The sequence below is a fragment of the Mustela putorius genome, unplaced genomic scaffold, assembly GCF_011764305.1.
Source record: "Mustela putorius furo isolate JIRA1106 unplaced genomic scaffold, ASM1176430v1.1 tig00537227_pilon_pilon_pilon, whole genome shotgun sequence".
In the NCBI taxonomy this organism is placed as follows: Eukaryota; Metazoa; Chordata; class Mammalia; order Carnivora; family Mustelidae; genus Mustela; species Mustela putorius.
In genome coordinates this window covers 10,340,327-10,354,633 of record NW_025422368.1, presented here as the reverse complement: position 1 = coordinate 10,354,633, position 14,307 = coordinate 10,340,327, and the positions used below count along the sequence as shown (strand labels likewise).

General features: G+C 38.1%; 1 protein-coding gene across 6 annotated transcripts in view; it reads right to left on the bottom strand.

Annotated features, from left to right (window-relative positions):
• Positions 1-14,307, bottom strand: part of NELL2 (neural EGFL like 2) — a 399,234-nt gene that overhangs the window by 174,007 nt on the left and 210,920 nt on the right. For all 6 annotated transcript variants that reach the window (XM_013063029.2, XM_013063030.2, XM_013063032.2 and 3 more), the window contains 2 exons: positions 12,581-12,683; positions 2,179-2,307 (listed from right to left, as the gene is read on the bottom strand). In XM_013063029.2, the coding sequence (XP_012918483.1) occupies positions 2,179-2,307; positions 12,581-12,683 (232 nt within the window). The remainder of the gene's footprint in view (positions 1-2,178; positions 2,308-12,580; positions 12,684-14,307) is intronic.

Below are 14,307 nucleotides of genomic sequence, written 5' to 3'. Positions count from 1 at the left end.
AACAGTGACACAGACCTATTTTTAATAGACTGCACTGATAAGTTATTTAACCTAAATCTCTGTCCTCTTTTCCTTTTTTTCTTTTTCCTTTTTTTTTTTTTAAAGATTTTATTTATTTACTTGACAGAGACAGAGAGATCACAAGTAGTCAGAGAGGCAGGCAAGAGAGAGAGGAAGAAGCAGGCTCCCCGCTGAGCAGAGAGCCCGATGTGGGGCTCGAACCCAGGACCCTGAGATCATGACCTGAGCCGAAGACAGAGGCTTTAACCCACTGAGTCACCCAGGCGCCCCTCTTTTTCTTTTTTTTTCAAAATTTTATTTATGTAGTTGCAGAGAGAGAGAGAAAGAGGAGGAGCACAAGCAAGGGGAGTGACAGGCAAAGGGAGAAGCAGGCTCCCCACTAAGCAGGGAGCCCGATACGGGACTGGATCCCAGGACCCAGGGATCATGACCTGAGCCCAGGGCAGACGCCTAACCGACTGAATCACCCAGGTGCCTGGCCTCATTTCTTGATTTTTTTTTCTGTCTCAATAAATAGCAACACCATGCATGCATGCACTCCAAAACTTGACCCCCTCCACCTTGATCTCTCTTCAGTTCTCTTCCACAATAAACTGTCTTCACTCTATTTTCAAAAAATACCAAGAATACCTTTATCATTTCCTTAATCCACATCGCTGATATCTTTGCCTAGACTCCTGCAATAGCCTTCCAGCTGGTTTTCCTATGTCTGCTTCTGCTCTCCCCTCTGTATTGAATCCTGTAATCTACAATTTTGTTAATATAAAGCACTGGACCATAGCTATCCTTTTCAATACAAATGTTATCATTCTCCTGAAATCCTCATGAGCCTCTCTAATTACCTGGCCCTTACTTAATTCTTTAATTGCATCTTAACTGATTCATCTGCTCCATCACATTATTCTTTCTTACAGTTTCTAGAACATCCAAGCTAGTTCCCACAGTAGGGTCTTTCTGCTTGTTCTTCCTTCTCTTTGGAATGCTCTGTTCCAGATTTTTCTGTGGTGTTTCCTGGTCATCAAGTCAACTGTCAACCCTCCCCGCTAATGCCTCATAGATTTTCCCTGATCCCCTGACCATCTCATCTAAATTAAGCCCTAGTCAATCTCTATCACATCATCTTGTTTCATTTTCTTCCCTTATATATTACCTGAAACTGCCTTCTTTATTTCTATGGCTACCCTCTCATTCTCTGTTTTCCCCTTAGAATGTGAACTCCTGAGCATGGTCAATTTTTTAAAATAAATACTGACTTTTTAGGCAGAGAAAAATCTATTGAAAGCTAACAGAAATAAGAGAAAATGGTTTCCTTAGGGCCAATAAATCATTGTGTAGCTAAACAGGGGCTGATAAGTTTATACCTTGGAGGTTTTCTGTCTCCAAGGACCAATGGCACATTCTGGACATTTAAGAAAGGTAAGTCTAGAACCCTCCATATGTCCAAACCTGACAGTCAGTGTTCTTACTTGCAAGACCCACTACCTAACCACATAATTAATGAGAATCATTCAAATCTGTGCCTCTGGGAAGTAATAAATAACTACATCTCACGGACTTCCAAGGTCTTCATGAATAGTATTTGTGAATGTCAAGGCCCCCTCACAGTATCTGGACTGTTTCCATGAGGGGATAAATTACCTTGAATATTAGTTAATATTCTAAAGAATAATTAGAAATCATTTACTCCACTGGAGTTATTTACTAAATACCACAGAGCATGAATACAACCACCGAGATGACTTACAGCAGCAAACAAAAACAGCATTGGGTACTTTGTCTTCCTATTAATTGATTGCTTTTGTTAGACAACATTGTCTGGAAAAATCTGACTACAATTCTAACTGCAAGCCGCAGTAACCATGTCAATATGTGAACTATCTGAATATCTAATTATGAAAAAAAGAAGGCAATTTCACAGTGGAAGCATTATTTTAATTCAAGAAACCAGCCATATTAACTTATTAGTCTGACATATAGCAGATAGCTAAAAAACTTTAATTTGAAAGATAATTATTTTTAGCTGATTAATATGCTTCAAATTAAATTCACTGCTTTTAATGGGCCCATCAACTTGACAACCTGGGAAATTAATAAATTTTGCATGCAGTAATCCTAGGAAATTTATACAGCTGTGCTACACATCATTACAAGGATTACCTTCACAGTAGGCATTGTCCTCTCGAAGAGCCCTATAACCATCTCGACAGCTACAAACGGCCCTGTCATTCAGATTTCTGCAGACAGAATTCTCCATGCAGTTATGCCTTTCAGAACAAAAGTCATAACCTACAAGAGAAAAGAAACTTATTAAGGTAAACGAAACTATGACAAAGCACACAACTTTACTGACGAAATACTCTCTTTGATTTAGAAGCTATTTTTCCTTAAATTATTTTTTAAATTGATATTTTCATTCAATGTTAGAGAACCACACGTTATGTGTACTAAAAGTGCTTCTTCATGTTTAACTCAGTTATTTCCTATTTCAAGTTAATTCTATGTCTTCTTTGTTTTTGACTTTATGTTTTCTAGTCCCTGATATTTGAAGTACAGTACTCCAAACATCTGAAACAATGATTCTTGGAGTCCAAAATGAAGATTTATAATATAAAACATAACCCAGTGAAAAAGTAATCTGAGAACCAGAGGTTGAACATTATTAATACCTATGAATAGTACAGACCAGGCCAGATAGAATACGGACATTGCCTGATACCCTTAAAAAAAAAATCTGTAAATGTGCTAAAAAATGAAAATTACATCACTTTAATTTAATTGTCTCTGGAAATCTGCAGAGCATCAGATGTCCACTCAAAAGAAGGAAAAAAATTATGAATAACAAAAAATTCAGATTCCAGAATCTTTATGAGAGGATGAAAAACTGGAAAATTTTATGAACAGGGGTACCAGTCATGTGTAATTCCTCAGGATCTCTTCTGCCTGTATGAATCCCTTGTTCAAAGTTCATCTAAGATGCTGAAATGAAAAGCTTAAACACTGGAATCCATATTGAATGGAAATTGGATGATTATATATCATTCAAACAATTTTCAAATTGCCTGATGAGTAAGTTATCTATCTAGTTTTACATTGTCTAATGAATTACAATTTCAGTCCATGTGTAAAAGAAAAAAGGACTAGAGAAATGTATTTCATGTCTCTCAGAATAAACTTATCTGCCTATAGCCAAGGAAAGACTTTCACTTCAGCAAAAGATAAAGATGAAAGTTCTAAATCGGCACATCTTACTTGTAAGCAAATTACCATAGAATACCGTGATTTAGTGGAAGGGTGAACTGAGCAATACCGTGGCCAGCATGCACCATCTTACAGCATGATGGTTGGTGTCCGTTCTAACTGGCTAGTGTCCATAATGACTCTTTTGAATAACACCCCAGAGTTAAAGCATATACCCCATGAATTTGCAACTACCATGTATAGTAAGCAGTGGTATGGACAACTTAGCAAGCCTTAGGAGGGGTAATGCTCTCAAAATTCAATGATGGCATTAAATTGGACAAGAAAAAAATAAAATGAATTAGTGACATCTATAAAGTAAAACAGAACAGAGGTGTATATGAAGGACAGAACAATATACAGTCAACAACAGCAGTTAAATCACTCAACGACTCAGTTTTCTTTCTTTCTTTTTTTTTTTAAGTATGTTGGAAGAGCAAGATCAGTTTTTTTTTTTTTAAGATTTTTATTTATTTATTTGACAGACAGAGATCACAAGTAGGCAGAGAGGCAGGCAGAGATAGAGGAGGAAGCAGGCTCCCCACTAAGCAGAGAGCCTGATGAGGGGCTCCATCCCAGGACCCTGGGATCATGACCTGAGCTGAAGGCAGAGGCTTTAACCCACTGAGCCACCCAGGTGCCCCAGCGACTCAGTTTTCTTAACACGATTCTTCACAGTCTACTTTCTCACATGTAAGGTCAAATAAGTAAAAGACTCATTCTTAAGAAGAGGAAAAGTTGGGGCACCTGGGTGGCTCAGTGGGTTAAAGCCTCTGCCTTCAGCTCAGGTCATAATCCCAGGGTCCTGGGATCGAGCCCCACGTCTGGCTTTCTGCTCAGTAGAGAGCCTGCTTCCCCCTCTCTCTCTGCCTGCCTCTCTGCCTACTTGTGATCTCTGTCTGTCAAATAAATAAATAAAATCTTAAAAAAAAAATAAAAAGAGGAAAAGTTAAAAATGTTTTCTCCAAAGTCCTTTTCTTCCTTTCTTCTTTAAGTAGCTAAGTTGAGACCATATTTCTTAAAATATATTCCATTGTCTTTGTATCATTTTAGTGAAAAAGTCATCTTCATTTTCTACCCCAATAGTTCAGGACCTCACCAACTTATATGAAAAGTCTCCAAAAAATCATTTCACATTTATTCTAAAACTAAAACAAAGTTACTATAAAAACTGGACCACTCCTTAAGATACACACAGAATCAAAAGAATCAAAAGATCGTGTTCTAACACAGCACTAAATCTCTGTATAATTGCGCCTGCCATGTTTCAAACAACTCTCAGAGAGCTATGACTAAGGCCAGGTACTGTCCTAATGCATTTTTATTTTTCTTTCATAAGTTTTTATTTTTCAAAACCATCTTTCAATGTTTCACTTTGCTGCATTTTCTCTTTTCTCATTTTTGAGACTTCACCCAAACTATGCCATCGAAGGCATACATTACACCTCTGTGAACCTTTCGGGTTCTGCCTAAGTAATGTTCAGACCTCTTTTCTCAGCATCAAATATCAGGCACACATTCACCATACAGTATCAAATACCCACGAGAATTTTCCAACTATAAGATAACGATGTGATCCTACTTTTACTGTTTTAGGTTCAGTGAGGGAGCGTTTTACTTTTTTTATTTTTTAAAGATTTTATTTATTTATCAGAGAGAGGGGGGGGAGAGAGCGAGCACAGGCAGACAGAATGGCAGGCGAGGCAGAGGGAGAAGCAGGCTCCCTGCCGAGCAAGGAGCCCGATGTGGGACTTGATCCCAGGACGCTGGGATCATGACCTGAGCCGAAGGCACCTGCTTAACCAACTGAGCCACCCAGGCATCCTGAGCATTTTACTTTTTATCAGATTTTTTTTTTAATCAACCCAGAGACTTGAAAGCTAAAAATGTTGTCAATCAAATTCTAATTTACTTTAAACAATGTCAGATAGCTATTTTGATTTATTTTCTCAAAAAATAAGTTGACTGACTCTATTTGTTGTTTTACTGCTTGGATACAAAATGCCAGTGTCCAAAGACTAATGATTGACAGGGAAAAAATTCCAACTTGATTAAAGTGGGCTGTTTCTAGTCTATCGGTAATAACTTCAAAAAGGCAGAGTATGAGTTGGATAGCACTATTACCTTCATACTTGCATTTCTAGTCATAGGTGCTTTGTTTTTGAAGTTGAAAGATCTGCATTTACATTCAATCTCTCTTTACTTACTGGCTGTGTAAATTATTAGTTGCGTAAGTTAATTAACCCTTCTAAACCTTTAGGTTTTCTCATCCGTAAAATCAAGGTAATATCTGCCTCACCAAAATGTAAAGTTCAAATATGATCATCTAAAAAACAAAAAAAAAAACAAAAAAAACCCAAATACGATCATCTATGTAAAAGCAGAATAGCATAGTATTTGTTAATAATTAAAGCAATCAGAGTATTACCAATAAGCCATAAACCAAACATGTTGAGGCCCCTATCACAGAAGAAAAGTTAAGTGGTTGTTATAGACAGATGAATCTAATCTAATGCAATCTAATGCAATCTAGCCTCTGTTTCCCACTTTGGACTTTAACTGCAAGAATACCAAGTCTTCTATTCTTTTTATAAGCTTTTCAAATTTACATGAAGTTCTGTGTCTCTTGTTAAGTATAGATCTTTCCATAAAATATTAATATGCATATCTGTACAACTAGGTGAATAGAAAAAGGTGGCTACAAAAGATTATGAGTAAGAACATTATGCATAAAGGTTATACCTAATAATCAGGAGAAGAAGGGGTACCTGAATAGTTCACTTGGTTAAGTTTTTGACTCTTGATTTTGGCTCAGGTCATGATCTCAGGGTCCTGAGAGCAAGGCCTGCATGGGGCTTCACACTCAGCATGGGGTCTTCTCCTTCTTCCTCTGCTTCTCCCCCTACTCATGCTCTCTCTCTCCCTCTCCCTCTCATAAATAAATAAACAAAATCTTAAAAAGAATAATCAGGAGAAAAGAGAATAAATAAGTTTGAGGTAAATATTTGTTGGTTTTTGCCCACAAGCATCTATTCCTCATTTTTGTTGTGGGGGGGGAACAACCTAGTCATAGTCCAGATGAACCATTCACCCCTACTGTTAGCCCATGTCTTTAGAGGAAGATACACTCTGCCCCAGAGGATAATCAATGCATCCCATTGGCTTGGACATAAGAATTTTTTCAAGTCTGGGCACATGATCCAGTTCAGGCCAATGAAGATGATTAAAATTCAATATGGGACTTTTGTTTAACTCCTAAGGAATACTGAACTTTTTTTTCACCTACCTGAGTATCATAATGATGCGAGCATAAGAATATCAGAAGTCTAGTTGAAAATATGCAGAGCCTGAGAATAAAGCCACCTCTGAGAAGGTAAATTGAGATCCATCTAGGCAAAGGGGCAGGATTTGACAACTGCATGAAGCTGCTTATAGGAGCCATATGTTCCATTTGTTGCTTACATCAGTTGGATTGGGTGTTTTATGACCTGCACCTAAAAGAATACTAACTTATTTAGGTATTATTCACAGGATGATGGATAATCCTGACTTTTCCCAAATTATGGTTCATGTGCATGGATGTACATTTTTTTAAAAAGTACTCATAGCAATGGATTTCTTTTAATGTGTATTAAAAATTATGAATCTGGAGCACCTGGGTGGCTCAGTCACTAAGCATCACTCTTTGGCTCAGGTCATAATCCCAGAGTCCCGGGATCGAGTCCTGCATTGGGCTCCCTGCTCAGAGGGAAGCCTGCTTCTTCCTCTCCCACTCCCCCTGTTTGTGTTCCTTCTCTGTGTCTCTCCTGTTAAATGAATAAAATCTTAGAAAAAATAAAAAATAAAAATAAAAATGATGAATCTAACAAACAATGCCATTATTTTGTGGCTAGCATTATTTGGAATGAAACTAAGTCTTTTTAAAAATGAGCAACGAACAGTGATATAAAATATTAAATAATGTTGTAAGTAATACACAAATAACCAAAATCATGAAGGTATTAATGAATAATGTGGAAAACTATGGATTATCCAGAAGTTGAGAGAAAACAATCATACCCACTGAACATTCTACATATAGGTGTCAATTATAATTATACTTATAATTATAGGACTGGATGAAATCGATGCTAAATTAAAGTGGGGCACGGGCGCCTAGATGGCTCAGTCAGTTAAGCGTTTGCCTTCTGCTCAGCGAGGAGTCTGCTTCTCCCTCTCCCTACTGGTCACGCTTTCTCTCTCGCTATCTCGCTTTCTCTCTCTCAAATAAATAAATAAAATATTTTAGAAAAATAAATTAATGCAGGGCAACCCCGAATAGGACTTACTGGTATTATAAGCAGAGAAAGAAGTTGCATGGATGAGGACAAGGGAAGGGCTACAGATATGAAAACTCTATCATATAATTTCTGTATCTTTCTAAGTCAGAGTCCTCACTGTATCACTGAGTCTCTGTCATGTTGTAATTTGTTATAAGCTTCCTTGAAGGGGCTCTCAAACATGAACAAAGCACATTCCTGCTACACTGCTTCTGAGGTACTATGACAAAAGATAGACAGCTGCAGATTACCTAGAAAATAGTCTTGGTTGGATTAGATTTGGTGCCTAGAGATTTGGGGCCTTATTTCATTGCACAGCTTCGTTTCCAGCACAGGTTGAACCTCTGGTGGAAAAGTCAACACTTTCTTCTCACACTCTGCCCTCAGGGAATATTTAATAACTGTTTTTGAAGAACTTACTTTTTCAGATACGAACATATCATCCTTAGCATTACGCAGACAGGCCTGAAAACTGGAGGCCAATTATATTACAAATGCATTTGTCACAACATAGATGTAGGTGTTAACTCAAAATTGAAGCCTCAAGAACTTGACTTTTTTTAGTTTAAACACCAGAATGCCAGGAAACTCATTTGTTTATTCTAGATATTTGAAATCAGAAGTAAAGCAGTCTTGATTATAAATGGTGCTAAATGTTTCAAGAACAATTTGTCCAATTTCAGTTCCAGTATTATCTAAGCTGGTAGTTCTCAATCTGGCCTGTGTAAAAACTCTACAGAGAGTTTTTTGTTTGTTCATTTTGTTTGTTAATGGGGCTACCATGGCTCCATCTCCTAGCAATTCTACCAGAATCTCAGGGCGGGGGATTATAGGTGACAGTATATGTCATCACTATATTCTGAGTGTGCTCTGTAAACACATTAATTCTTGAAACTACAAACAATTTAAATATAAGACAATTTTTGTAGCTAGCTTTTTCATTTCTTAGCTTACTTTTTTTTTTTTTTTAAATATATCAAGGCTCTTTTAAAAATAAATGGATGTTATCAAGGCTTCTCTTGATATCTGAAGGGCTCTCTCTCAGCTACTTACTCAAATCTTGATTGGCCAACCTTGTGTCGTTTCTATGATATTCACCTTGCTAATCTCTAAGTAGTTCCTGAACACTTCCAGGGGATTAAAGATAGCCACAAATTTTCAACACTTCTATCACATTGGGGTCTATTCCTCCCATTCCTCTCAAATGTAGGCTTGTTCACAACTCTTTTGACCAGAGCAATCTGGGAAAAGTGATGCTGCATCAGTTCCAGGCCTGGTCTTTAAGAGCCCCCAACCACCATTTAAGGAGTCTGATCACCAACCTCATGGACAGGTCACAGGGAGAAGTCCTGAGATTCTGTGCAGGGTAGAGAGTTTCAGATGTATTCCACCTTCTTGTCACCCCTACTGAGATGCCTAGCTTATGAGGCCATCTTGAAACTTCTAGCCCAGTCCAACTGAGTAACCCCACTTACCACTGTGTGGAGCAGAAGAATCACCTGTCTAAATTCCTGACACACAATATTGCAATATATAATGAAACTGCTGTTTTAAACCACTGAGCTTGCAGCACCTGGGTGGCTCAGTCATTAAGCATCTGACTTTGGCTCAGGTCTTGATCCCAGGGTCCTGGGATTGAGCCCTGCATTGGGCTCCTTGCTCAGCCCTCTCCTACCCCCCCTGCTTATGTTCCCTTTTAAATAAATAAACAAAATCTTAAAAACATAAATAAATAACCACTGAGCTTTGTGACAGAGTGTCACGCAGCAATAGCTATCAAATCAAAGAGTGGTCCCACTAGCCAGTAGCATCAGCATCACCACGAAGCTTATCAGACATGCAGGGTTTCTGGCTGGACCCCAGACCTACTGACTTAGGATCTACATTTTAATAAGATCCCTAGGTTATCAGTATGCACATTTAAACTTGAGAAGCACTGGTTTAGCCAAACTTTGGTTGCCAAAGGAACACTAGCTAAGCTGCAGACTGAGTGCAGTTCCCAAATCAAATAAATGGAATGCGCATTCTTGATTCATATCCAATTCCACACATGCTCTATACAAGGCACTGGCTCGGGCACGGTGAACATGAAAACTAAGATGGCCTTTGTATCAGTCTATTTGATATAATCCTTTTTAGCAATATTCCTTAGTTCCTTTCCTTTGAAAGCTCCTTGAAGGGCAGGCCAAGTCTTAACAACTTTGAAATTCCCAAAGTACCTTTCACAGAACTGGGATTTTAAAACTCTTAATTGAATGGATGGAAGAAAGTGAAAAAGAACAAAACAAAACTGCACCATCCTGTTAAAAATGGGAGGGGAGAACTTACGTTTACTTTTCATAGACTAGAATTAAGTAGAATGTTCTATCTTTTATGAAGTTTCTTTTTCTTATTTCCCCCCCCCCCATTTAAGCTCTCCTCTGCACCTCCCTAAAGCCATTATTCAAACAAGTGTTAGTAGCTCATTTAGGGCTTTGTTACATAGAACCAACTACATCAGTTACGAGCATCTATGACATCTCAGGTGAAACAGGAGGTGTTAAAGATATTGAGATGACTATAAAGATCTAACCCTGCTCCCAAGGTGTCAAGTCCAATAAAGGAGACCGAGTCACAAACAATAATTTCAATAGAATACTGACAAGTCCTGACTTAAGATGATTTGACTTACAATTTTTCACCTTAACAACAAACAAAAGCTCTAGGCATTCCATAGAAAACTGTACTTCGAATTTGAATCTCTTCTCGGACTAATGATAGGTAGTATAAGCCTCTCTCCTGAGGCTGGGCAGGGGCAGTGAACCACAGCTCCCAGAGGGTAAACAATTCGTACACTTACAACCACTCTGTACCCACACAACCCATTCTGTTGTTCACTCTCATTACAGCATCCCATAAATTGCATGAGATAGTCAACAACTTATTATAAAATAGGTTTGGTGCTAGAGGACTTTGCCCAAGTGTAAACTCATATACAGGCAGACCTCAGAGATATTGCATGTTTAGTTCTAGGCACCACAATAGAGCAAAAATTGCAATTAAAAAAAGTCAAATAAATTTTTGGTTTCCTAGTGCATATAAAAGTTATGTTGTAGCCTATAGTCTAAAACTATATTGTAGTCAATTAATTACACAATATAATTATGTTTAAAAAATGCTCACACCTAAATTTAAGAATGCCTTGCTTGGTAAAAAGTACTAGCCATCAGCTGAGCTTTCAGTGAGTTGTAATCACTGATCACAGATCACTGTAAAAATAGACTGTAACCCCATTGTAACAATAATGACAAATTTTGAAATATTGTGAGGTTTTCTAAACACAGACATGAAAGAGCAGATGCTGTTGGAAAATGGAGCCAATGGACTCGCTTGACACAGGGTTGCCGTGAATTTTCAATCTGTAAAAACACAGTATCTACAAAGCACAAAAAAGCAAAGCATAATAAAATAAGGTATGCCTACAAGTGTTCTGAGGACACTGATGGTAGACTAGGATAAGCCATGATGTTTGATAGGTTAGATGTATTAAATGCATTTTTATTTAAAGTTGTTATTTATTTATTTGACAGACAGAGATCACAGGTAGGCAGAGAGGCAGGCAGAAAGAGAGGAAGGGAAGCAGGTTCCATACTAAGTAGACAGCCTGATGCAGGGCTCAATCCCAGGACCCTGGGATCATGACCTGAGCCGAAGGCAGAGCCTTTAACCCACTGAGCCACCCAGGCGCCCCAGAGCCACCCAGGCGCCCCTTAAATGCATTTTTGACTTAACGACATTTTCAGCTTATGGGGTTACAGAGACATAACCCCATCACAAATCTAGGAAGACATGTACAGAAAGGCACATATAGTCCTGTGATGGGTAGGGATCTAAAAGAGTTCCACATAATTAATCCTTCGGTTTAATGTTTCAATCTATAATAAAATACAAAGTTTTAGAACTAACTCCAGTGGTGGGAAATTCACTGCCTCCTGAGGCAACCCACTGCATTTGTGATGTCTCAAATTTTACTGTTTTCCTATATTGAACAAAAATTCTAAGTCCCTTCTACTTATTAGTCTTGGGCCTATCATCACAGAGGAAACACAGAATGAGGGATGCATAGCTGATGGCCTCAGTCTTCTCAGGAGTACAGAAGCCTATGAGTAAAAGAGAGTGGAATTGAGAAAAGAGGGATCTGAAAATCAAAATAAAATTTATACGAAGTCATTTCTTTTGATGGCTACATAGTATTCCATCTTGCCATTTGCGACAACATGGATGGAACTAGAGCGTATCATGCTTAGCGAAATAAGTCAAGCCGAGAAAGACAACTATCATATGATCTCCCTGATATGAGAAAGTGGTGATGCAATATGGGGGCTTAAGTGGGTAGGAGAAGAATCAATGAAACAAGATGGGATTGGGAGGGAGACAAACCATAAGAGACTCTTAATCTTACAAAACAAACTGAGGGTTGCTGGGGGGAGAGGGGTTGGGAGAAGGGGGGGTGGGGTTATGGACATTGGGGAGGGTATGTGCTTTGGTGAGTGCTGATTCACAGACCTGTACACCTGGGGATAAAAATACATGTTTATAAAAAATAAAAAATTAAAAAAATATTTATACAAAGTCAATTTCAAAACAAACAAAAGAGGAATGAAAGTCACATACACACACACACATACACACACACAAAAGGAAAAAGAAACCAATAAGATAACTCAGCACTGCTGTTGTTAATTTCTTCAGCAGAGTCATGCTGACTCAGAATGAGCACAAAGAGAGAAATTTACAGACCCAGGGCCTGACATACATAGCAAAAATGGATGGAAACATCTTGATTTTAATTCAAAAACTATAATAAACATTCTGTGACTAGCTACCCACATAGGTAAGCATTTAAGAAAATACTGTTATTCTTTGGAAATAACTTGCTTATAAAAATTTTTATTTCGTGTCAGTTAAACTAGACTCCAACAATGACTCACGCACATAAGTCTTACTTTACCAAAAAGTCTTACCTTTACACACTTTGCAACAGCTATGAGACAAGGTAATCTGATGAGATTCTGGACATTCCAAAGCCGGACAGCCTGAACTTTCAACCAGCTTCATGGTTTGGTCCTATTAGACAACAGAAAGTAAATCTTTCAAACCTCTGAATTAGGGTCCACTAAGAAGTTCCTAGATCCAGCATCTGGGAAGGTTCTTGGTCCACAAGAGAATAATTTTCTCCTGAGATCCTTTGCATAGGTCATAGGCTCATTCACAAAATGACACTAGATCATAACTGAAAAGTCTTTATAATGGACCAGCAGGGATTGGAGCGTAACACATTGCAGCCATATAAATAATTTGCCCAACAATGAGGGAATCCTGAAAAATTCTTTTAGTTTTATAATGTATTTGTACATCAAGATGACAACTGTGGCACAAATACAGCTTGAATTAGATCAATGGCTCACTTTGAAAAAAACAATAGATAAAAACAGAGCCTTTTAAAACATTCTCATTTCAAAATTTTCTAGACTATTATGAAGAGATTCTGACAGGTGATTCTGATAAGGAATATTGGGGATCTCTCCCAAAACCCAAAAGGAAATGAAGGCAGATTGGTTGGCTTCTATACTGTCAACCTCCTATCTCTTAAGAACAAGGATCATTAACTAGAGCAGCATATAAGTAATAAAATGTTGGAACTTGTAGGCTTCCATTTTAACACCACTCAAAAGCTTAAATTTTTAGGTTTCTTTCCTATTAAGGACTACTTTTATGGAAGAAGTACTCATTTCAACATTTCCATCTTCCTGGAGTATCTACAGGAAAGAGAATATAATGGTTTGAAGATGATCCTATCAAGAAAGTGGCAGGGGCCGCCTGGGTGGCTCAGTGGGTAAAAAGCCTCTGCCTTCAGCTCAGGTCATGCTTCCGGGGTCCTGGGATCAAGCCCCGCACTGGGCTCTCTGCTCGGCGGGGAGCCTGCTTCCTCCTCTCTCTCTGCCTGCCTCTCTGCCTACTTGGGATCTCTGTCTGTTAAATAAATAAATAAAATCTTGAAAAAAAAAAAGTGGCAGGACCATACAATCCTGTAATTTTACTTCTGGGTTTTTTCTCAAAAACAAACAAACAAACAAACAAATCCCAAACACTAACAAAAGGACACAGGCACCCTGATGCTTACTGAAGCATTACTTACAATAGCCAAGTATGGAAGCAAACTAAGTGTCCATTGAGAGATGAATGGATAAGGAAGATGTGAGACAGACAAACAGACAATGAAATATTACTTAGCCATAAAAAAGAAATGAAATGTTGCCATTTGTGACAACACGGGTGGATATATAATACTGAGTGAAATGTCAGACCGAAACAGACAAGTACCACATAGTTTCACTTACATGTGCATCTGAAAAACGAAAGAAACAAAAACAGAAATAGACTCATAAATACAGAAAACAAACTGGTGGTTGCCAGAAAGGGGAGGGGATGGGTAAAATAGGTAAAGGAGATTAAGAGGTACAAATTTCCATTTACAAACTAAATAAGTTAAAAGGGTGAAAAATACAGCATAGGGAAGACATCAATAAACTTGTAGTAACATCGTATGGTGACAGATGATAACTACACTTGTCATGGTGAGCCTTCCATAATGTATGTAATTGTCTAATCACTAGGTTGTACACGTGGAACTAGTATAACAGTGTATGTCAAGTACACCTAAAGAAAAATGAGTGGTAGGAGGCATGGC